General features: G+C 35.4%; 1 gene segment (V, D, J or C); it reads left to right on the top strand.

Moving 5' to 3' along the window:
• The window catches only part of LOC112247724, a 44,638-nt gene extending 26,422 nt beyond the window's left edge, over nt 1-18,216 (top strand). Inside the window, 4 exon segments of the C gene segment in view lie at nt 16,871-17,053; nt 17,207-17,251; nt 17,380-17,487; nt 17,695-18,216. Of these exon segments, the coding sequence occupies nt 16,871-17,053; nt 17,207-17,251; nt 17,380-17,486 (335 nt within the window).
• The last annotated feature ends 7,936 nt before the right edge of the window (nt 18,217-26,152 follow it).

Below are 26,152 nucleotides of genomic sequence, written 5' to 3'. Positions count from 1 at the left end.
CATTTTAAATGGTAAGATCAATCATAGTTGAGTCATTTAAGAATACAATATGAAGAATACAAAAACTAACCATATAACAGTGTATTCACTGTATGTGAATATTGATTATGATGCATTAGAAGCTCTGCTGTTGAGGGTCTCCTGTTTTTGTTAAGCCTTTAGTTAGTGTGTGAATACTGGCGGACAAAAGCTGATCTTTGGAAGTGGAACAACAGTTTTTGTGGAATCAAGTAAGATTTAAAAGAATATATTAATACTGTTGCTCATACTTATACCAATCCTTCAATTTAAAATTGTCTCAGTCTGACTACTTACAGTACATATATGTGTTGTAAACTGGTATAATTAAGCCCAAGGAGTTCTAAATGCTATGTCTTACAGCTTCCTAAATGTTCTCCAAAGAGGACCTCTGGAAGTGGCATTGATTATTTTTCTGTGAACATTAATCCAAATCAAATCAAATGTTATTGGTCGCATACACATATTTAGCAGATGTTATTGTGGGTGTAATGAAATGCTTGTCCTAGCTCCAACAGTGACTTAATATCTAACAATACACTCACAAAAATTAAATAATGGAATTAATAAATATGTAAATAATGTGTCATCATTATGATGAAATGCTGCAGAATATGATTTAATAGATACCTTACATCATTGCAAGTAGATTACAGATCTGCAATTCAGATAAAGACAAAATAATCATACTTTGGTCTATTTTCAAGGTATTATTTCAGTGAATCGTCCACTTATTAGAAGACATTCTAGGTTTATGCTATGTGGGTTCTTGATGTGTGACTCTTGGAGCCAACAACATCATCTTTGGGACAGGCACAAAAGTAATAGTTAACTCAAGTAAGTTCATTTTCAACATTGTGTTAAAGATCGTTTGGACAAATTAAATCATTAGGTAATTAATTGAAATGCAAAATGATTCAGATTTGAAAAGTGATCCAAAAGTGTAAAATCAGTCTTTAAAAATGGTACCAAAATCAAACTTTCTGTTGAGTGTCCACATAGTTGTAACTGACTATATACAAGGTATTGTTTCAGCGAAGAAATCAATTCAATAGCAGATGAGGACATTATTTTGCTAAGAGGTTTATGTAATGTGGGTTCTTGTTGTGTGAATACGAATGGATTCAAAATCATCTTTGGGACAGGCACAAAATTAATAGTGAACTCAAGTAAGTTCATTTTCAATTCAAATCCATTTAGGAGGGTAGTCTGAACTGAGGTGAAGTACCCTAAAATAGCCTATTCTATGGTATCGCATCAACATAAACCTTCAATCAATAGGCTAACATGACTTAGATGTGATGACAGTTTTATACTTAAAATTACATGTGGTTGAAGCTGACAGAAAAGATCTGTGTCAGAAAAGGTAGTTATTCATAGTTATTGTTCAAGGCGAAAAGGAGGCAACTAGGACAAATATGAGGCAATATGGATGAATATACAATTGATGTCAAATCCATATCTTAAAGAGCCATTTAAAAGTGACCCAAATGTGTATACAATCATGTCAAACTGATCCACACAGTGTTACCATTTACAGTCTGTTTCGCAGTGATTCAACAAAATCCTTTTTGGAACAGGCACTAAATTTACCGCTGATTTGAGTTAAGTTCATAAAAAAATGATCTAAACTGTCAAAAGAGTTTCAGTGTTTTTTTTTCAGTGTAATGCTCTTAGCCTTAGAACATGAACTAGCATTTTGCTAAAAGGTTTATGTAATGTGGGTTCATGTTGTGTGACTGCTGATGGATTCAACAAAATCATCTTTGGGACAGGCACAAAATTAATAGTTTACTCAAGTAAGTTCATAAATTTAAAAAATAAATAATATATATATATATATAGGTGGCCTGTTTACATAGTATTTACACAGGCAGACACCAATTACAGTGTAGTAACATGTTGTTGCATGATACTTCAGCTGTTACACCTGTTATTTGTTTGAGCCAATTGATACTGTGCTATCATCTTTTATTTAAACCATGAGTAGCCAGAATCAGATGTGGGGCCCATTTCATTTCGGGCAATTGAGGTACTAAAATAAAATTCCATATCAAGAGTTGAAAAATCGTAAATTGAAAACTAATGTCCCTTTTAAAGGATTGGATTGTAACTTACTTACATCTCCTGAATTGGTCAAATTGACTCTAACTTGTCAACATAGAGCCTGTACAGTTTATGTAATGTGAATTCATACTGTGTGACTACTGGAGGTGGTTACAAGATTGTCTTTGGGACAGGCACAAGATTAATAATTAAATCCAGTAAGTAAAAAAAAAAGTTCTAAATATTGTACTAGATTCAACAGATCACAAGATGTTAAGATAAATACATGGCTATTGAATGATCCAGGTAATGCAATTTTTGAATGAGTCCTATAGTGTTGTGCACTAACGTAAACCAAGTCAATGTATGCAATCTGATATATTTATATAAGTAGTACTCTATGAGTAATTGCTAAGGGATCTAACACTGTGTGACAAGTGTGAACAAACTCATATTCGGTCAAGGAATAAAGCTGACTGTTGACACACGTAAGTGCAAATGCAATTTAAAAGATTAGATTAATCATGGTTCTGCAACATAACATTATGAAAATGTATGAATATTGGAATGAACGGAGCAACAGTATATAAAACAAGATTAACTAGTCTTTTGTCACAAGGCTTATGTAATGTGGGTTCTAGTTGTGTGGCTACTGATGGCCTAAAAATCATCTTTGGATCAGGCACAAAATTAATTGTTGACTCAAGTTAGTTCAATTATTTCAATATTAATGTAGTGTTGGAGAAATGGAACAAACTTGACTGACGATTAACATACAAATGCACAGACTACACATTGTCACATATTTTAGCTGCCAATTTATAATATGTGCCAAAAACAGATAGTAATACTGTATCTCATATATCCATAACCCCACGAACTACTCATATGTAGCATCTGGTAATCTGCACTGTAAAAACTGCAATGCTTCAACGTAAAAACAGAAGTTACCTGGCTGTCTAAATGTTTAAGTTGTCAATTCGGGGAACCAAGTTAAGTTGACAAAACTAGGTCATAAAATACTAGCGACATTATAATATACAAGTTCATCCAACTTAACATTAAGTCAAGTTCAACTAGCTAAAACATTTACAGTGATAGTTTTTGCTCAGCCTGTTTTTAGTGTGTGTATGTTGGAGTAGAAAAGATCATCTTTGGCAGTGGAACATCGCTGTTTGTAGAAAGAAGTAAGGAACCATGTTGAAATGCAATTTAGTTGATGTGGCTTTGATTTGAAAGACTTACCGTAGGATTGCGTAAGACAACTGAAGCATTAAATAGGCAATTACAAGTTGAGTGTCATTTGAAATATAGACTTAATTCTCACATCGTGACACTCCAAATTCCTAATCATGTATTTGCTTAGATAACAAACACTGTGTGACTGTTGGGGTCAGAGTTGTTTTTGGGCATGGAACAAAGTTGACGGTCAATCCAAGTAAGTGCATAAACAAGATAGTGATGTGGATGATCATAAACATATTGCATTTAATGAATGACTGTCAGTATTTGCACAAAAAAATAAGCTATCAATTATCGATAACTCCATTAAGAGTAGTCGCTCCATGGTCGCTCTGTGATTGTTTTTGTTGAACTATTTTTAGAGTGGGAATGTTGGAGTGGGAAAGCTCGTCTTTGGGAGTGGAACATGATTATTTGTAGAGACAAGTAAGGCATCAAATCTAGGCTTAGGTATTAGGATTAATTGATTTGCTAGCTTGATCGCATTGACCGTGGCGCAACTGTAGATAGTGGAGGTCAACATCCTGTTGACTGTCATAATACATGTCTGGTGCCAACAATTGCTGAGACACCAAATGTACTTTAATCAAGAGTGAGCAAAGTCATCAAATTAGTTTGTTTAAAAAATCCATTAAAAAATGACTGCATTATCTTACAATTAAAACATTGATGAGTGTAACCAACCCCAAACATTGTGAAATGGTGTTTCGGTTATGCCATATGTTACTGTGTGAATGATGGAACTCGAGGATTGAACTTTGGAACTGGAACAACACTGTCAATACAATCTAGTAAGGAGACAAATGTCATATATTTCACATTTATGGAAATGTTCATTGAGAAGAAACACTGGCTCGAAGTCCATGTACATCTATATTTAGTGGAATTTGCCATTTTCCTTGAAATAGGAATCTAATACAACCATGCTTCCCAAATCCATGTCCATCTCAAAAATGTTGATTCTGTGACAAAGCCATGTGTTTTTAACTGATTACTAAATTGGGGAAGATGGTTATTGGTCAGGCTTGTTGTATTGTGTGACTGCGTCTGGAACCCAGAAATTCCTATTTGGATCTGGAACTAAACTGATCATTGAGACAAGTGAGTGCTTCTAGCTGATTATACACATAATATATTTGATATGCTTTGTCTTGTCAAAAAATATCACCAATTATAGTATCCCACTACTAACATGTATGTTTTACATGTTTAAAGTCTAGACACCCAAAGATGAATCAATGTACTCTTAATTGGACAATATTCCAAACAAACTACTATAATTAGTAAGTCACTAATCCTTTGTGATACAGTTTGTTTAAATGACATAATAACTTGAACCAGTAATTGCTAAGAGATGCAACATTGTGACTTATGAAGCCAACTCATTTATATTTGGACTTGGCACAAAGATTACTGTTTATTTCAGTAAGTATTCCAAACAGAATCAACTGAACATCAAAAAGATATACAAAAATGGAATGTAAAAATGCACAAAGGTGGTCAGTGTTTTTTTGATTGGCCATACTTACTGTGTGAATGATGGAACGTGGAAGCTGATCTTTGGAGGTGGAACACATCTAAATGTAGAATCTAGTAAGACTATCTTTCACCTCTTTCGCAAAGAGGCTGATGATTCTTAAAAGCCATGTTTGTTACGTAAACATTTAGGATAATAGTATTTGCACATGGTTGACGTAAATGTCTTCATAGACACTCTAGAAAGCGTGCAATCTCAACATCTTCTAAAGGAGATATATGAACAGGGAAAAGTAAGAATCAAAACAATCAACACTCAATTCGTTGCTCTCTAAAGCGATACAAAGAATGATATCTGTTAAGAAATACAACTTTTCATTAAATATGTTTAAAAAAAATAGTCAAACAAAATAGAATAGTGATCTGAACTATCACACAATTATAACCTGGAATAGATTGTGGAGTAGGTTATTGTTGAGTACTAATACAATGTGTGAATGGTAACAACCGTAAAGTCATATTTGGAGCAGGAACAAAATTGATGATTGAAACAAGTGAGTATTTTTTCTAATAATATGAATTTGGCAGCAGCAACAAACCTTTTGTTGGTTCATTTGTTGTGATGCAGCTGTCATGTAGTGAACTTTCAAATTATGTGAACAATGGATGGAATAAAATCTACTTTGGTGCGGGCATAAAAGTTATTATTCAGCCAGGTTGTAACTGACAAACAAAATAGGATAGTGATCTGATATTTTTACCCACTGTCCAAGCAAATTTAGTATAATACTTTTAGTAGCCATTTATCTGGAAATGATTCTATAGATGCATTTATTGATGTTCGATAAACTATCATACAATTATAACCTGGAGTAAACTGTGGAGTAAGTTATTGTTGAATACTAATTCAATGTGTGAATGTTAATAACTGGAAAGTAATATTTGGAGCAGGAACTAAACTGATAATTGAATCAAGTGAGTATTTTTCAAATAAGTATAATTTGACAGCAGCAACAAACAATTTGTTAGTTTATTTGTTATGATTCATTTAGTTTTCACATTTTCAAATTATGTGAATGATATATGGAACAAAGTCTACTTTGGGCTGGGAACTTGTTCAGCCAGGTTAAAATTGTATGACATTTATCAGAAATAAATGAAGCAGTGAGAGTATTGACAATCTTGATAAAATATATATGGAAAATAAATCTTACTGTATATGGAAAATAAATCTTACTGCCTATGATCAAATGGTTAGTCAAATCATGTCAACAGGTAAGGTTTTTGTCATGAGGCCATTGCCTGTGTGAATACTGGAAATAAGATCATATTTGGAGTCGGAACCCAACTAATTATACAAGCAAGTAAGTTGATGAAAAGTATGCAAAATTACTTGTTTCAAACATTTTATAAGGTTCAATAAATTGTGATTTAGGATTTTCACATGAACTGTTTCTCTTAATGAATGCATTAGGTTAAAAGGATAGGGAAAATAGAGATCTCCAAATCATAAGAAAAAAAACCATGTTAAAATGACAAAGTAAAACATATAATGGAATTAGCCTTTTTGTCTTTGAGTATGAACACAAATATTCAATACTACTTTTAAGTGTAAAACATAGCTTACTAAGTTAGTGAACCACCTCATACAGCATTTCTACATGTTTGAGAATGTGTTTTTATGGGAAACATTATCCCATTGGTGTTGTTAAGGAAGGTTTATGCAATGGGGCAAAGTGTTGTGTGAATTCTGGATATGGCAAAATAACATTTGGGAGCGGCACAAAATTGATAATAGATTCAAGTAAGTTAATTGACTAGAAATACTATTATTTTATATTTCAAGATGCGATATTTCAATAAAGGCAGTTCCTTATTGTGGGATAACTGTGTTACTCTTACTATGCAATTATAAAGTAATCACTAAATTACTATTTAACAACATGTTAATGATATGATATGCTGTTACTAGTGCACTTACATTGTTACTACAGAAGTGTTACCAAATCCAGTTGAAAAAACTATTAGAAGATTAATCATCACTATTGATCGAATGAGGTTTCTTGTTCACATCTCTAAACTACTAGATCTTTAAATCATCAATTTTCAGTTTGGAATTTCCGTTAAACAGCTATCATTGTTGGGTTGTTTTTGCAACCAGAGATATCATTGTGTGAATAACAACTTAAACAAAATAACATTCGGATCTGGAACAAAAGTTGTCGTCTTGTCGAGTAAGTGCAATATCAACATAGCAATAAGTAATACTAGCTACTGTATATTTGTACTGTCTAAACCCATTCATATTTAATATTATATCACTAGATATCAGTAGACTACACACTGCACAGCATTGTAAGCAACAAATGTATATATCAATGAACAATTTAACTATTCACGTAGACCTCCAACCATTAACCAATACGCATCAGACCCAAATCATTATTATCATGTTCCTGATAGTAATACCTTGAAGTCACAGAGAAAGTATACATGAAAAGTATACACGAAGTTTGAGTTATTTTGACAAATACTAATGCTAAATCTCTCTGAACTTTACAAATACTATAATACAATTATTATATTAATATTAGTGTAATTCGCACATTTTCTTCTGTAGGGCATATCTGATAAGTATCTTTAAAATATTAAGTTGCAGTTAAGTATTTAAGTTTTTGCAAACTGACATATCATTGTGTGAATACCAACAATATCAAAATCATATTTGGATTTGGTACAAAACTTGTTGTGCTGTCAAGTAAGTGTATATTAAAATAAGTATAACATTTTAAGTAATAAACCTTAATATGTTTAGTTTTATATGACATTTCATCAGACTACAGTGTCGTTGTCAATAGATTTAAACATTTAAATAAATATTGTTGTTTTGCAATCACACCACTTCAAAATATGATACTTTTTTAGATACAAAACTGTTTTTATATGTTAAATCTTTGAAAATCTCTTTATTACATTTTACTACAGTTTTCTTTGATGAAGCTAGACAAAGAAACAATTATTGCTCACATTTAATGCACTGTGTGACTGGAACAGGAATCAATAAACATATTTTTGGAACTGGAGTAAAGATCCCTATTGAGGCCAGTACTACATTTCAAACATCCTATGTAAAACCTTACTCTTAGGTGATAATGTTGGGGAAATGGAACAAAGTTGAATGTCAACTCAAGTAAATGCACAAACTACACATGCACATACTTTAGGCAATTATTTTAGGATAGCTGCCAATGTATGTTATTTGCAAACATTGCTGCATCAAATAGCCATAACACCACAGACTATGTAGTATCTAGTAATCTGCACCGTAAAAACTTAATTGGTTCAAAATAAAAATAGAAGTTATACAGAAGTTATATGTGTTTAAGTCATGGCAACTCAGAGAATAAAGTTGAGTTGGAAAAACTAGATAATTCATATTTTTAAGTTGAAATATACATAAAAATAACAGTCATAGTTTTGCCCCACCTATTTGCTCAGCCTCCTCTGGGAGGAGGAAAATATTTGGCAGTGGAACATCGCTGTTTGTAGAAACAAATAAGAAATCATGTTGAAATGTATTTAATTAGTTGATGTGGCTTTGGTTTGAAAGACCATACAGTAGGGTTGCAGAAGACAACTAAAGCAACATTGCATACCTGGCATAAAATAGGCAATTGCAAAGGGTGGATGTTAAAATTATATCTGAGAAACCAGTTGATACTAGTTTTTATATTCTGAGAAGTTTAGTGTCATTTAAAATATATACTAAATTCACCAATCCTGACAGTCTAAAATCCTAATCAGGTATTTGCTTACATATCAAACACTGTGTGACTGTCGGAGTCAACAGAGTTGTGTTTGGGCAGGGAACGAAGTTGACGGTCAATTCAAGTAAGTGCATAAACAAGATAGTGGTGTAGATCATCATAAATGTATTGCATTTTAAGAATGGTTGTCAGTATCAATTATATCATTAAAAGTGATCACTCCATGGTAACTCTGGTCTCTCTGTGATCGTTTTTGCTGAGACAGTTTTTAGTGTGTGAATGTTGGAGTGGGAAAGCTCATCTTTGGGAGTGGAACATCACTATTTGTAGAGACAAGTAAGAAACATTGTGGGGTTCAGATTTGTTGATTTAATAGGTTGGTCTCAAGTTTTGAAAAATAATTATACTGCAGCTCAATCAATCAACAATATTTTAATTGTCAACCTTCGAAACAAATATTGGACGTAGACTGAAGTGATTCAATATCTAATTGGTTTAACCCAGAGACTTCATTTTTATATACCTAACTTTACTGAAACAATTGAAGCTTTATTACAGTATGCATGCTGCAAAAAAAATCATTTTTGGTTAAGGCCCAAGCAATGTGGGACTGACTCTGGACTGAGGAAGGTCATTTTTGGAAAAGGAATTCAATTGATCATTGAAACCAGTGAGTAACTCCTGACCTTTTGTTGATTCTGTTAATCACAGATGACATAATACTTCAGGGGGATGATTTATGGCAATGTTAAGTGGACTCATTGTGTTGGAAGGGAAAATATCAATGATCCAAATTAGTTTGATTAAAAGCAGTATCCCACATGACAAATGTGTTTTAAAGTTAGACATTGATGAGTGGTCCCATCCCCTACATTGAATCAGTGTTTCTGTTATGTCATATGTTACTGTGTGAATGATGGGACACGAAGACTGATCTTTGGAAGGGGAACTACTCTGTCAGTACAATCTAGTAAGGAACGAAATTTCACTCACCATTTCACATTTCGGAAAATTGGAATCAAACACAACCGTTGTTTCCAAATCAATGTCCAAGTCAAAGATTTTGGTTCTGTGGAAACTAAATTGGGGGAGATGGTTATATTTACCTTGTCTTGTCAAAAATAACATAAATTATTCTATCCCACTAGTATAACACATGTTGATAGCATTTGCCTCCACTCAAAAATGAATGTAATATTTGAAAATAATCCAACCAAACTACTATTATTTTGTACTATAATTTGTAAATCACTAATGTGAACTCATTTGTAGTACATTTTGTTTAAATGAGAAAATACACTAACTTGCGGCAGTAATTGCTAAGAGATGCAACACAGTGTGACTTACGGAACCAACAAACTTATATTTGGACTTGGCACAAAGATGACAGTTTATTCCAGTAAGTATTAAAAATAAATTCCAAGTACATAAAAAAATGCATTCAAAATGGCTTGTTTGTTACAAAAACATTCATCATTATTTAGATATGGTTACCGTAAATGTCCTCATAGACACTCTATAAAACAGGCCATCTTTAAAATCAAAACAATGGAAACTTAAATTCTTGTTTTCTAATGTAATACGGTGGATGATGTCTGTTAAGAAATTATTTCTTGAATTAATATTTCTAAACAAATTGACAAACAAAATATGATAGTGATCAAATATATTTACTCTATTGTCCAAACACATTTAAAAAATACATTTAGTACCCATTTACATGGACATTATTCTGTAGATGCATTTATGGATGTTCTATAAGCTATCACACAATTTTAACCTGGAATAGGTTGTGGGGTATGTTATTGCTGAGTACTAATACAATGTGTGAATGCTAACAACCGGAAAGTCATATTTGGAGTAGGAACTAAATTGATCATTGAAATAAGTGAGTATTTTATATATATATATATTGATTTGACAGCAGCAACAAACCTTTATAAGGTTTACTTGTTAAGATGCATTGGGCCTTCACATTTTCAAATTATGGATGAATGATGGATGGAACAAAGTCTACTTTCGGCAGGACACACCATTTATTTTTCAGCCAGGTTAAAATGTAATAACCTTTATCAGAAATAAGTTAAGCAGTGAGAGTTTTGACAATCTTGACAATCTTGCCAAACTTGATATGGAAAATACATCTTATTGTAGGCCTATAATCAAATGGTCAGTCAAATCATGTTAACGGGTAGGGTTCTTGTAATGAGGCCATTGTCTGTGTGAATACTGGATATAAGATAACATTTGGAGTTGGAACCCAACTAAATATACAAGCAAGTAAGTTGATTAAAAATTCGAAGAAAATACTTTGTTCAAACATTTTATTAGGTTCAATAGATTGTGGGTTAGGATTTTCACGTTAGCGGTTTGACTCTTAATTGATACATTAGGTTAAAATGATAGTGAATATAGAGATGTCCAAATTTTAATAAAATACATGTTGAAATTATGAAGTAAAACATATAATGGAATATTTTGACAAAATAACAACTGTTAGTTACACTTGACAGGTTTAAAACTTCAATTGTATGTTAGGACCACACCTTTACATATTTTAGTATTAACACAAATCTTCAATACTACTTCAAAGTGCTAAATATTGCTTAACAATTTTGAGAACTACCTCGTACAACTACCTCGTACATTTGTGAACTACCTCGTACATTTTGAGAATGTGAGAACTCATGTTTTCATGAGGAAAGTTATCCCATTGGATATGGCATAATAACCTTTGTCAGTGTCACAAAATTGATAATAGAACAAAACTTGCTCTCTCGAACAAAACTTGTTGTCTTTTTGAGTAAGTACTATATCTACATAGTAGTAACTAATACTAGATGCGTTTGTACTGTATTGTTTGACCAGATTCATATTTGATACTATATCACTAGATATCAGTATCACACATCATTGTTACCAACACATTTCTAGAACTGAATCTATTGCCATTCAACTATTCATGTTGGCCACCTACCATTCACCAATACATATCTGACCCAAATCAATGTTATCATGTTGCTGATAATGAAATGTGAAATCTCTTTTAAAATGGCTAATTCTAATTATGACGTAATGATATATTAATATACTTTTAATTGTAGTATGTTCTTCTCCAGAGCATATCTAATAAGTAGATCTTCAAAACATTAGATTTCTAATAAATTCTTTGCCGGGCTTTTTGGGGTCAGGTTTTTATAACCTGACCTATCATTGTGTGAATAACAACAACTTCAAAATCATATTTGGATCTGGAACAAAAGTTGTTGTCCTGTCACGTAAGTGTTTATTAAAATAAGAATTACATTTGAAATAATATAACTTTACATGTTTCGTTATGACAGTGTCATTGTCAAAAGATTTAAGCTTGCAAATAGATATTCTCGATCTCAATCGCACCACTTAAAAATATGATTATTTTTTACAACTATTTTATATGTAAAATCTGTGAAAGTCTATATTCTATTTCTACTACAGTTTTCATTTGATGTAGTTAGCTAAAGAAATGGTTATTGCTCACAGTTAATGCACTGTGTTAGTGGAACAGGAATCAATCAACTTTATTTTTGGAGCAGGAATAAAGATCACTATTTTTTTAAACATATTTTTATTTTATTTAACCTTTATTTAACCAGGTAGGCAAGTTGAGAACAAGTTCTCATTTACAATTGCGACCTGGCCAAGATAAAGCAAAGCAGTTCGACACATACAACGACACAGAGTTACACATGGAGTAAAACAAACATACAGTCAATAATACAGTAGAAAAATAAGTCTATATACAATGTGAGCAAGTGAGGTGAGATAAGGGAGGTAAAGGCAAAAAAAAGGCCATGGTGGCAAAGTAAATACAATATAGCAAGTTAAACACTGGAATGGTTGATTTGCAGTGGTAGAATGTGCAAATGAGAAAAATAAATAAATACAGTAGGGAAAAAGGTAGCTGTTTGGGCTAAATTATAGATGGGCTATGTACAGGTGCAGTAATCTGTGAGCTGCTCTGACAGCTGATGCTTAAAGCTAGTGAGGGAGATGAGTGTTTCCAGTTTCAGAGATTATTGAAGTTCGTTCCAGTCATTGGCAGCAGAGAACTGGAAGGAGAGGCGCCAGTATGTACTATATTTCAAACATCCTATGTAAAGCCTTAATTTTAGGTGATTTTACTGGCCCAGTATTATTACAAATGGCAATCAAAGTACTCCTTGCATAGAATTCCAAAGTTTTGTATTTCCAATATCAGAGGAACAAGTTGTAGTTCACTGAAGGCCGAATTGTATAATGAGATCATGTTGAATGACTTGAATGTTCATTCAAATCTCCCATTAAACCAATGCATGATTAACACAATATCCTATGTATGTGCTTCTATCTATAAGTTAATGATGCAGTCATATAGGAACAGATGGTGAATAGTAAAAACTGGAGATTGCTACACGAATGTCACTTCATAAAGAAACCTGCCAAAGAAGTCAGGTGTTAAAGCAATACACCCGACACTGACCTTGTTAATGATTTATGAGGTGTTTGTAAATTGTTGTTCGGGGTATATAATTCGCCAAAATAATTTGGTTATTTTTCCATAAGAAATTTGTTACAGAAACAAAAACAGTTTTTCGTGGGAAGGTCTATGTCTGTGTGACTAGTAGTATTACACTCTTTCTTCAAACAAACAAATCACAAAGAAACATTCATTATTATAGCGCACATTGGAATTGTCAAATGTGACAGCTAGCTTGATAACTGTCACATTATGGAGTGGAACTACAGGTGGTTCAACTAAATGCCACATCAGCATGTTCACAGCATAAAGCTAAAATTGTTCTTCTAGATATTTGTCTGGACCTACACATTCTTGCAAACTAGAAATAATGGTTTTTAGTTGTAGAGTAAGAACTTGGTTGACTAGCCAGCTACCACTATTTTGCCAATATCAGGCTGTCCATGTTGTATTTAAAAAAAAAAAGATTATATCAGTTAATGTTTGAAAGCGCTTATATATAGGTAAAGGCCCAGTGCAGTCAAAAACTCGATTTTTCTAGGTTTTATATATCTTTCCACACTATGAGGTTGGAGTAATACTGTGAAATTGTGAAAATGATGATAATGCCCTTTTAGTGCAGTTTGAAAAGACCGCCTGAAATTCCAGCCTGTTTTGGTGGGATGTAGTTTTGGCCTGACTGGTGACATCACCAGGTGGTAAATTAGTAAAAAGACCAATAAGAAAGAGAGTTCCAAACTTCTCCACCAATAACAGACAGTTTTCAGTTTTCCCCTCCCGACTCAGAACACTCCCAGATAGTCCTAGCTAGATTCTTGCTTGAGAAACTGCACTTTGCTAAGAAACTATTTATGTTTCTTTTTGACCACTTTAACATTCTTGATTGTTACCCAGAAGTGATTTGATATCGAGATAAAAACGGCTGCATTGGACCTTTAATTGATGTAACATAATTCTTTATTTGAAATGCTCTGCATTTAATTTATTCATTATAGGTTAAATGAATAGAAGAATAGAAAATAAGATAAAGATCAAAACTTGTTAAAATGACCAAATGAAACTAGTAGACTATAATGACATTATAAGAAGTTAAGAACTATTGCGTACAGTTCATGAGTTCAAAAATGTAGTTGTGGGTGAGAACAAAGCCATTAAGTCTTTGATTGTGAGCAGAAGTATTCAAACCTTGAACGATTAATGAATCAATTAGTCAACAACTTCATTAGAAATTATGAGAATGGCAGAGCCCAGGAGTTCTTTCATGGGAAAAGCTATTTAATTCACATGTTAGAGGGGGGTTTATGTAATGGGGAAAAGTGTTGTGTGAATTCTGGATATAACAAAGTAACCTTTGGGAGCGGAACAAAATTAATAATTGATTCAAGTAAGTCCATTTACTAGTAATACTTTATTATTATTCGATATTTCAAGATTTGGTATTTCAATAAAGGCAGTTCCTTGTTGTGGGGTAAACAAAATATTGTTGGGTTGTTTCTGCAATCCGACATATCAGTGTGTGAATAACAACTTCAACAAAATAATTTTTGGTCGTGGAACAAAATGTGTTGTTCTGTCGAGTAAGTGCAGTATCTACATAGTATTATGTAATACTATTTACATTTGTACTACGTTGTTTAAACAATTCATATTTGATAATTTAACGGAGACTATACACTATACAACATTGCAAGCAACACATTTCTATAACTCCATTAACAATTCAGCTATTCATGTAGGCCGCTTATCATTAACCAACATGCATCCGACTCAGATTATTTTTTGATCATGTTATTGATAGCCAATTAAGGATGTGTGAAACTATACATGAAGTCTGAGCAGATCTAAACTTATTTTGACCGATACTCAATCAGTAATGTGAGAACCTCAGTCTTGAAATGCTAAATCTCTGAACTTTGCAAATTCTAAGAGGAAACTGTACATACAATTTTAAGTAAAATCGAGTTGTTTGTTTTTGTAATGAGGCCAATGTCTGTGTGACAAGTGGATTCAAAATATCATTTGGAAATGGCATCCAACTAATTTTGCATTCAAGTAAGTTTATAATGTGTCTACGATAGTAGTAGCAGCTGTACCTGTAGTAGTAGCAGCACTAAATATTATAGAAAATATATCTTAAAAATGATGTATTGGTAACTTGGTAACATTTTACATTTAACTTGCTACTATATCTGTGAAGTAGGGTTGTAGTACCTATAATGATTATTGGTAGACATTTACACCTCATCGTTATTATACGAATTACAATACATATAATTACAAAACACACCATATTAACAAATTGGTTTCACCTTCCATTGTTATGTTTTAGTATGAGAATAAGTTATTGTGTGAATGAGTATCAGAAGATCACATTTGGTTCAGGAACCAAAATGTTAATTATGACAAGTATGTGTAAAATGCCAGATCTTATCCAATTTGTAAGCTATTAGTTTTGGGTAAAAAGTATTTCTAAGAAAATGAAAAAATCATCTGAAAATGGTGTAACAGTAGATCACAGTACAGTACTTTAGATAAACATTATAAACATATTGCTCACTGGCTAAAATGACAAATAAATATTGTCAATTGCAATCTTGCCACAAAAAATAGCCATTACTTGAAATACTAAACTACTTCGTATGTACATTCAGTGAATTGAACATTTTTACATATAATTTAGAATTGATCAAAAATTGAATGTATATATTAATCTTTATTTAAATTACGCTACAGATTTAATTTGATGTAGCTAGGTAATGATAAATGGTATTGCTCACAGCTAATGCACTGTGAGTGACTGGAACAGGAATCAATAAACTTGTTTTTGGAACTGCGGTAAAGATCACTATTGAGGCCAGTTAGTACTACATTTGAAAGATCCTATGTAAAATCTTACTCTTACGTGATTTAAATGATTCAGTATTATTACAAACAAAGTATTTCTGCTTAGGTCACCAAAGGTTTGTAATGTCTGTCTGTATCCTAATTTGAAATCATGGGGCATGACATGAATTGTCAGTAAATTCTCCCATTAAATCAATGCACGATTAATTCAATATCCTAACTTTTGTGCGTTTATCTATAAGTTAAGATGCAGCCCCTAGTGGTCATATAGGAACAGATAAAGTGTAAAAACTGGAGATAGCTACCTTGAATGCCACTTCATAAAGAAACCTGACAACTAGGCCAGGAGTTAAAGACATAAATCTGACACTGACCTTGTTAAGGGTGTACCGTATATGTTTGATATAAATGATGTGCGGGGTATATAATTCGCCAACATGATTTGGTTATTTTCCCGTAAGAAATCTGTTACAGAAACGAAAACAGGTTTTTGTGGGTAGGTCCATGTCTGGGACAATCTTTGGGTAAGGGATTACACTTTTTCTTAAAAAAACGAATGAAAAGGATAATGTAGCGTACATTAGAACAGCCAATGTGACAGCTAGCTTGATAACTGTCTCATTATGGAGTGGAACTACAGGTGGTTCAATTAAATGTGGAATCAGCATATTCACAGCATAAGGCTAAAGTAGTTATTCTAAACATTCTTGCAAATGAGAGATAATGGTTTTGAGTTGTATAATCGGAACTTGGTTGACTGGCCAACTACCACCATTTTGCCAATATCAGTGTCCATGTTGTATTTTTTGAAAAATTGTTAGATCAGTTAATTTTTTAAATGCTTAGACATAGTTAACCGATGTAACATCATTCTTTATTCGACATGCTTTGCATTGTCATGATGCCACTATTTTGAATCCAACCAAGGTATTAGAAATGGAGGCCCAAGTTCTTAAATGTTTATTTTTATGTTTTACAGGAGAGAAACATGACCCATCTTACTACAGCTTGAAGTCAAGTAATACCACAGCTTGCCTGGCTACAGATTTCAGCGCACACAATGCTACTGCGCACTTGGAATCCTTCAACAAGACAGAGGCCACCAGAGTGAAGGGGGACAGCTACTACAGCCAGGTTGCCCTTGGAGAAAATTGCACTGAAGGTACGTTTCAGATGATGCCAAATCACAGCATATTACCGTATGTATGTGCACTCATTGTGAACATCACTTGTGTAGATTAATATGACAATTACAAATGTTGCCACTAACCATACTGTATGATATACTTAACGATTTATTTTCTCTATTTGCCAGGAGGTGGTTCAGAGAAATGTGAAGCAAACTGGTATTTTGACACAGGTACATATCAGAGCATTTACTCTCTTCATTTGTGATATGATCAAACGTCTCAAAAAAAAATATCACCCTATTTGGCACTTGTTGCTTATAACATAAGATATTGATCACTATGGTATTTCCATTTCTAGATGCAAAGATCAACTTCCTATCCCTGACCATTCTGGGCCTGAGAATTCTGTTCCTGAAGACCATCGTTTTCAACGTGCTGATGACGCTTCGACTGTGGATGAGTTAGAGTGAGTTCATAGTTGCACAGTTTCTCTTTACAACTCAACCTGCAAGGCATAACATGGTTTTGTGATTGAATATTTTTATGGAAAGGTATATTGGGAACAAGACAATGCCTTGTTTTCCAAAACTGATATTTAGCATGACACTTAACTCTGAGCATGTGTATATGTATATCATGCACTAATTTGTTTGTTTTATTTATATATTTTCAGAAGATGTCCATCAGTCCCTCAAAGACAACACAAGAAATCCTTCCCAGAAGAACTATTGAATTGAATTGTAATTACATTCTCATTGTAGGAAGTAGATTGCACTCATTGGAATCTCTTGATTGTCTGTTATGTCAAATACATCACTATCCTCCCAGACAGACATTGGTTCAAATTAAGAATCCAGCACTGATTTGCAGAAATTATGTCTGTTGAAGGATTTGTAAACATGTTCTTCAAGTCATAAATATGATGTATTATAATTTGCTTATCTGTATATATATATTTCTCTCCAACTGTTGTGACTTGTGATAGTACATCAAAATGTTTTTGATTCTGCTCTCTCTTTGCTTGAAATGTCATGAACTTCAATTTGTAATATTCTTTAGAGTAAAAATATATACCTAAATGTAACGGAAATATATAAGAAACTGTTCCTTTTTGTATATTGATTTATTAAAAAACAGTATTTGTAAAGTGTTTTGTTTTGATGAAAATATTAATTAAATAAATACATTATATGGAGTTATTTGTTTTGCCTAAAGTTTGTAATGTATATTCAAAGTTGATTACATTTATATTACATTTATAACATACTATATTGGTTATATTATTACTATATTAGTATTCACAAAATTTCTCCAAGTCATTTCCTTCATTCCTTCATGATGAGTATACCTCCTAATTCCTATTAATCAGGCAACACATGTCTGAATGTGTTAGAGACCCACCTAATGTGCTAATCTAATTCATTGATAAGCTATTATAAATTCTTTATAAATACGCTTTTATTGCTTTTAACATGTTACTCTAGTCTAGATGTTTATAAATGCAAGAATACCCATTTATTAACAGCACATACACTACGTATTTATATTGACAAATGTGTACATAATAAACAAGTTATTTTGCAATTATAGGATTATAATAACATTTAGATACTTTTATGAATCAAATGGTTTTATTGTTGAATTTGTAGACGAAGAACTAAACCCCATGTTGATTTGATCATTATACAGTATGTGTCAGGTTTTCCAGGGTATACCAACAAAGGCGGTATGAATGGAAAGTTAAACACATTGCTGGCAGCTTCCTCTGCTAAGCCTTTAAGCTTAATAAATATATCCACAACCCAAATCCCCACCACCTGTTTTCCATTAAAAAAAACACGTACATTTCCTTTGTTTTGTTTTACATTGTCAAATCACATTTAATTTTATTAGTCACATGCGCTGAATGCAACAGGTGTATACCTTACAGTGAAATGCTTACTTACTAGCCCCTAACTAACAATGCAGTTTAAAAAAATACGGATAAGAATAAGAAATAAAAGTAACAAGTAATTAAAGTGCAGCAGTAAAATAACAACTGCAAGACTATATACAGGGGGGTACCGGTACAGAGTCAATGTGCGGGGGCACCGGTTAGTTGAGGTAATATGTACATGTAGGTAGGGTTATTAAAGTGACTATGCATAGATGATGACAACAGAGAGTAGCAGTGGTGTAAAAGAGGGGGGGTCAATGCAAAAAGTCTGGGTAGTCATTTGATTAGATGTTCAGGAGTCTTATGGCTTGGGGGTAGAAGCTGTTCAGGAGCATCTTGGACCTAGACTTGGTGCTCCAGTACCGCTTGCCGTGCGGTAGCAGAGAGACCCGTCTATGACTAGGCTGGTTGGAGTCTTTGACCATTTTTAGGGCCTTCCTCTGACACCGCCTGGTATAGAGGTCCTGGATGGCAGGAAGCTTGGCCCCAGTAATGTACTGGGCCATGCGCACTACCCATGCGCACTACCCTTTGTAGTGCCTTGCGGTCGGAGGCCGAGCAGTTGCCGTACCGAACTGTGATGCAACCAGGATGTTCTCGATAGTACAGCTGTAGAACCTTTTGAGGATATGAGGACCCATGCCAAATCTTTTCAGTCTCCTGAGGGGGAATAGGTTTTGCCGTGCCCTCTTCATGACTGTTTTGGTGTGCTTGGACCATGTTGGTGATGTGGACAACTTGATGCTCTCAACCTGCTTCACTGCAGCCCTGTCGATGAGAATGGGGGCGTGCTCGGTTCTCTTTTTCCTGTAGTCCACAATCATCTCACGTTGAGGAGAGGTAGTTGTCCTGGCACCACATGGCCAGGTCTCTGACCTCCTCTATATAGGCTGTCTAGTAGTTGTCGGTGATCAGGCCTACCACTGTTGTGTCAACGGCAAACTTAATGATCGTGTTGGAGTTGTGCCTGGCCATGCAGTCATGAGTGAACAGGGAGTACAGGAGGGGACTGAGCACGCACCCCTGAGGGTCCCCTGTGTTGAGGATCAGCATGGGGGATGTGTTGTTACCTACCCTTACCACCTGGGGGTGGCCCGTCAAGAAGTCAAGGATCCAGTTGCAGAGGGAGGTGTTTAGTCCCAGGGTCCTTAGCTTATTAATGAGCTTTGAGGGCACTATGGTGCTGAACGCTGAGCTGTAGTCAATGAAAAGCATTCTCACATACAGTTGAAGTCGGAAGTTTACATACAGTTTAGCCAAATACATTTAAACTCAGTTTTCACAATTCCTGACACTTAATCCTCGTAAAAATTCCCTGTCTTAGGTCAGTTAGGATCACTACTTTATTTTAAAGAATGTGAAATGTCAGATTAATAGTAGAGTGAATAATTTATTTCAGCTTTTATTTCTTTCATCACATTCCCAGTGGGTCAGAAGTTTACATACACTCAAGGTTTGTAGGCCCCCTTGCTCGCACATGCTTTTTCAGTTCTGCCCACAAATCTATAGGATTGATGTCAGGGCTTTGTGATGGCCACTCCAATACCTTGACTTTGTTGTCCTTAAGCCATTTTGCCACAACTTTGGGAAGTATGCTTGGGGCCATTGTCCATTTGGAAGACCTATTTGTGACCAATCTTTAACTGATGTCTTGAGATGTTGCTGTAATACATCCACGTAATTTTCCTCCCTCATGGTGCCATCTATTTTATGAAGTGCACCAGTCCCTCCCGCAGCAAAGCACCCCTACAACATGATGCTGCCACCCCCGTGCTTCACGGTTGGGATGGTGTTCTTCGGCTTGCAAGCCTCCCCCTTTTCCTTCAAACATAACAATGGTCATTATGGCCAAACAGTTCTATCAGCCCAGAGGACATTTCTCCAAAAAGTATGATCTTTGTCCCCATGTGCAGTTGCAAACCATAGTCTGGCTTTTTTATGGTGGTTTTGGAGCAGTGGCTTCTTCCTTGCTGAGAGGCCTGCTGTTCTGAGATTGATTTGCTCTTTTCGCACCAAAGTACGTTCCTCTCTAGAAGACAGAATGCGTCTCCTTCCTAGGGGTATGACGACTGCGTGGTCCCATGGTGTTTATACTTGCGTACTATTGTTTGTACAGATGAACGTGGTACCTTCAGGCATTTTGAAATAGCTCCCAAGGATGAACCAGACTTGTGGAGGTCCACAATTTTTTTTCTGAGGTCTTGGCTGATTTCTTTTGATTTTGCCATGATATCAAGCAGAGAGGCACTGAGTTTGAAGGTAGGCCTTGAAATACATCCACAGGTACACCTCCAATTGACTCAAATTATGTCAAGTAGCCTATCAGAAGCTTCTAAAGCCATGACATAATTTTCTGGAATTTTCCGAGCTATTTAATGGCACAGTCAACTTAGTGTATGTAAACTTCTGACCCACTGGAATTGTGATACATTGATTATAAGTGAAATAATCTGTCTGTAAATAATTGGTGGGAAAATGACTTGTGTCATGCACAAAGTAGATGTCCTAACTGACTTGCCAAAACTGTAGTTTGTTAACAAGACATTTGTGGAGTGGTTGAAAAACAAGTTTTAATGACTCCAACATAAGTGTATGTAAACTTCCGACTTCAACTGTAGGTGTTCCTTTTGTCCAGGTGGGAAAGGGCAGTGTGGAGTGCAATAGAGATAGTTTTTTTTGATTAACCAGATAGTACACTGCAAAATTTGAGTCTGTATATTTAACTAATATGAGGACATTTACTAGTCTCTAGACTGTTTGTATTTGTACATATTATGGATCCCCATTGGCAGCAGCTGCTCTTCCTGGGGTCCAGCAAAATTTGACAGTTATATACAATAAAAAAACAGATTTCACAGCACATGAAGTATGTGCCCTCATGCCACTACTATCACATATCTACAACACAAAATCCATTTGTACGTGTCTTCATAGTGCGTATACCTCCTATAGTCTGTTCTGGACTGAAAAACAGCTTCTATCTCAAGGCCATCAGACTGTTAAACAGCCACTACCAACATTGAGTGGCTGTTGCCAACATACTGACTCAACTCCAGCCACTTTAATAATGGGAAAATTGATGTCAAAATGTATCACTAGCCACTTTAAACATCTTTATGTAATACATGTATCACTAGCCACTTTAAACAATGCCACTTTTATATGTTACATACCCTACATTACTCATCTCATATGTATATACTGTACTGGATACCATCTACTGCATCTTGCCGTTCTGTACCATCACTCATTCATATATTTTTTGTGTACATATTCTTCATCCCTTTACACGTGTGTGTATAAGGTAGTTGTTGTGAAATTGTTAGGTTAGATTATTCGTTGGTTATTACTGCATTGTCGGAACTAGAAGCACAAGCATTTCACTACACTCACATTAACATCTGCAAACCATGTGTATGTGACAAATAAAATTTGATTTGATTTGACTTGGGGACTGTGAAGAGACCACTGGTGGAATGTTTTGTTGGGTATGCATGGGTGTCTGAGCTGTGTACTAATAGTTTAAACAGACAGCTCGGTTGGTTCAACATGACAATACTTCTCACAAATACAAGTTGTACTAATATGCATGTCAATCTCTCCTGGCTCAAAGTAGAGGGGAGATTGATATGCATATTATTAATGTTAGCTCTCTGTGTACATTTAAGGGTCAGCCGTCCTGCCCTGTTCTGGGCCAATTATAATTTTCCTAAGTTCCTCTTTGTGGAACCTGACCACACGACTGGACAGCAGTCCAGGAGCGACAAAACTAGGGCCTGTCGGACCTGCCTTTTTCCTGCCTTTTTGATAGCATTTTTAGGAAAGCAGAGAGCAGCACTTTATTATGGACAGACCTCTCCCGATCTTAGCTACAGTTGCATCAATATATTTTGACCATGACAGTATACAATCCAGGGTTACACCAAGCAGTTTAGTCTCCTCAACTTGTTACATTTCCACATTATATACTGCAAGATTTAGTTAAGGTTTAAGGTTTAGTGAATGATGTGTCCCAAATATAATGCTTTTAGTTTTTGAAATATTTAGGACAAACTTATTTCTTGCCACCCATTCTGAAACTGTCTGCAGCTCTTTGTTAAATGTTGCAGTTGTTTCACTTGCTGTGGTAGCTGACATGTATAGTGTTGCGTCATAAGCATATATAGACACACAGGCTTTACTCAGAGCCAGTGGCAGGTCATTAGTAAAGATTTTTTTTAAATAAAGGTGCCTAGATTGCTGCCCTGGGGAATGCCTGACTCTACCTGGATTATATTGGAGAGGCTTCCATTAAAGAATACCCTTTGTGATTTCATAATTCATAAATCAAAGCCCTCTGTAACATACTTGCATACAGAATTACCAGTGTTTTCCAGTTTTGCTTCCAGAATTATATTCAGCATTATTCATACTGTAGTTCAATATACATTGCCTTGCAAAAGTATTCAGAACCCTTACATTTCTTCCCATTTTATTGTGTTACAAAAGTGCAATTAAAATTGATTGTATTGTAATTTTTTGCCAACAATATACACAAAATACTCTGTAATGTCAATGTACAAGACATATTCTAGTATAGTCTTTGCATAATTATTTAGCTCCCTGAGTCAATACGTGTTAGAAACACCTTTGGCATCGATTACAGTTTTGAGTCTTTAAGAGTTTTGCACTCCTAGACTGTGCAATATTTGCACATTGTTCTTTAAAAAAATATTCAAGCTCTGTCAAGATGTTGGGGATCATGGCTAAACAGCTATTTTCAAGTCTTTCCATAGATTCTTAAACATATTTAAGACAATACTGTAACTTGGGCACTTAGAAACGTTCACTGTCTTCTTGGTACGCAACTCCATTGTAGATTTGGCCTGGTGTTAGGTGAATTCACCTTATTGTCCTGCTGAAAGGTGTATTCCTCTCCCAGTCCCTGGTCTAAAGCAGACTGAAGCAGGTTTTCCTCTAGGATTTGCCCTGTCAAGCATACCCCTACCATGATTCAGCCACCACCATGCTTAGAAATAAGGAGGCTGTTATTCAAACATAGTTTGAAATGTTCTTCCTTTGCCAAATTTTTTGTTGCTGTAGTATTACTTTAGTGTCATGCTGCATACAAGCTGAATGTTTTGGAATGTTTAAATTCTGTATATTGTATTCTTCTTTCACTCTGTCACTTAAGTCATTATTTTGGAGTCACTACAACGTTGTTTTCTCCCATCACAGCCATTGAACTCTGTGGCTGTTTGAAATCACCATTAGCCTCATGGTAACAGTCCTGAGCAGTTTCATTCCTGTCCTGCAGTTCAGTTCAGCATGACGACTGTATCTTTGATCTTTGATGTGTATTAATACGTAATCCACAGCATAATTATTATCTTGACCATGCTTAAAGATATATTAAATGTCCGATTTGTTTTTGTGACCCATCTACCAATCACTGCCGTTCTTCAGGAGGCTTTCAAAAAGCTCCCTGGTTTTTGTAGTTGAATCTGTGCTTGAAATTCAATAATTGACTAAGGAACCTTACAGATGTTGTGTGTATGGGGTACAGAGGAAGGGTTAGTCATTCAACAATCATGTCAACCCCCTATTATTTCACACAAAGTGAGTCCATGTAACTTACAGTTTTATGTGTTTTGTTAAGTCCAATGTTTATTCTGAACTAATTTGGGCTTGCCTAAACAAAGGGTCTGGATACTTACAGTATGCAATGACTATATGTTGGTTATTAATTTTTTATCTACCTTAAAAAATATACACATTTTCTTTGACTTTGACATAACATTGTATTTTGTGTGGATTATTGACATTTTTTTTCTCAATCAAATCCATTTTAATCCCAATTTGTAACTGTAAGGGAGCAATGCAGAAGATGAGAAGCAGGTACAGGGAGTGAAGGTTTATTAGCTGACGGACATGAAACGGAACAGGAACAGCATCTGGACAGGAACACATAACAAACACAATACCGAATAATGCGGACACAGGGAACACAACCAAGGAACAGACAGATGTACAGGGGGTAATCAACAAAGTGAAGGAGTCCAGGTGAGTCCCGGTGAGTCCAATGAGCGCAGCTGCACACTACCTGACACCCTAGACCCACTCCAATTTTCTTACCGCCCAAATAGGTCCACAGACGATGCAATCGCAACCACACTGCACACTGCCCTAACTCATCTGGACAAGAGGAATACCTATGTGAGAATGCTGTTCATCGACTACAGCTCAGCATTTAACACCATAGTACCCTCCAAACTCATCATTAAGCTCGATCCCGCCCTGTGCAACTGGGTACTGGACTTGACGGGCCGCCCCCAGGTGGTGAGGGTAGGTAACAACATCTCCACCCCACTGATCCTCAACACTGGGGCCCCACAAGGGTGCGTTCTGAGCCCTCTCCTGTACTCCCTGTTCACCCACGACTGCGTGGCCATGCACGCCTCCAACTCAATCATCAAGTTTGCGGACGACACTACAATGGTAGGCTTGATTACCAACAATGACGAGACGGCCTACAGGGAGGAGGTGAGGGCCGTCAGAGTGTGGTGTCAGGAAAATAACCTCACACTCAACATCAACAAAACAAAGGAGATGATTGTGGACTTCAGGAAACACCAGAGGGAGCACCCCCCTATCCACATCAACGGGACAGTAGTGGAGAGGGTAGTAAGTTTTAAGTTCCTTGGCGTACACATCACGGACAAACTGAATTGGTCCACCCACACAGACAGTGTCGTGAAGAAGGCGCAGCAGCGCCTCTTCAACCTCAGGAGGCTGAAGAAATTCAGCTTGTCACCAAAAGCACTCACAAACTTCTACAGATGCACAATCGAGAGCATCCTGTCGGGCTGTATCACCGCCTGGTACGGCAACTGCTCCGCCCACAACCTTAAGGCTCTCCAGAGGGTAGTGAGGTCTGCACAACGCATCACCGGGGGCAAACTACCTGCCCACCACCTGATGTCACAGGAAGGCCATAAAGATCATCAAGGACAACAACCACCCGAGCCACTGCCTGTTCACCCCGCTATCATCCAGAAGGCGAGGTCAGTACAGGTGCATCAAAGCAGGGACCGAGAGACGGAAAAACAGCTTCTATCTCAAGGCCATCAGACTGTTAAAACAGCCACCACTAACATTGAGTGGCTGCTGCCAACACACTGACTCAACTCCAGCCACTTTAATAATGGAAATTGAT

The sequence above is a fragment of the Oncorhynchus tshawytscha genome, linkage group LG10, assembly GCF_018296145.1.
Source record: "Oncorhynchus tshawytscha isolate Ot180627B linkage group LG10, Otsh_v2.0, whole genome shotgun sequence".
Classification (NCBI taxonomy): domain Eukaryota; kingdom Metazoa; phylum Chordata; class Actinopteri; order Salmoniformes; family Salmonidae; genus Oncorhynchus; species Oncorhynchus tshawytscha.
This window is presented reverse-complemented; position numbering and strand designations above follow the sequence as displayed.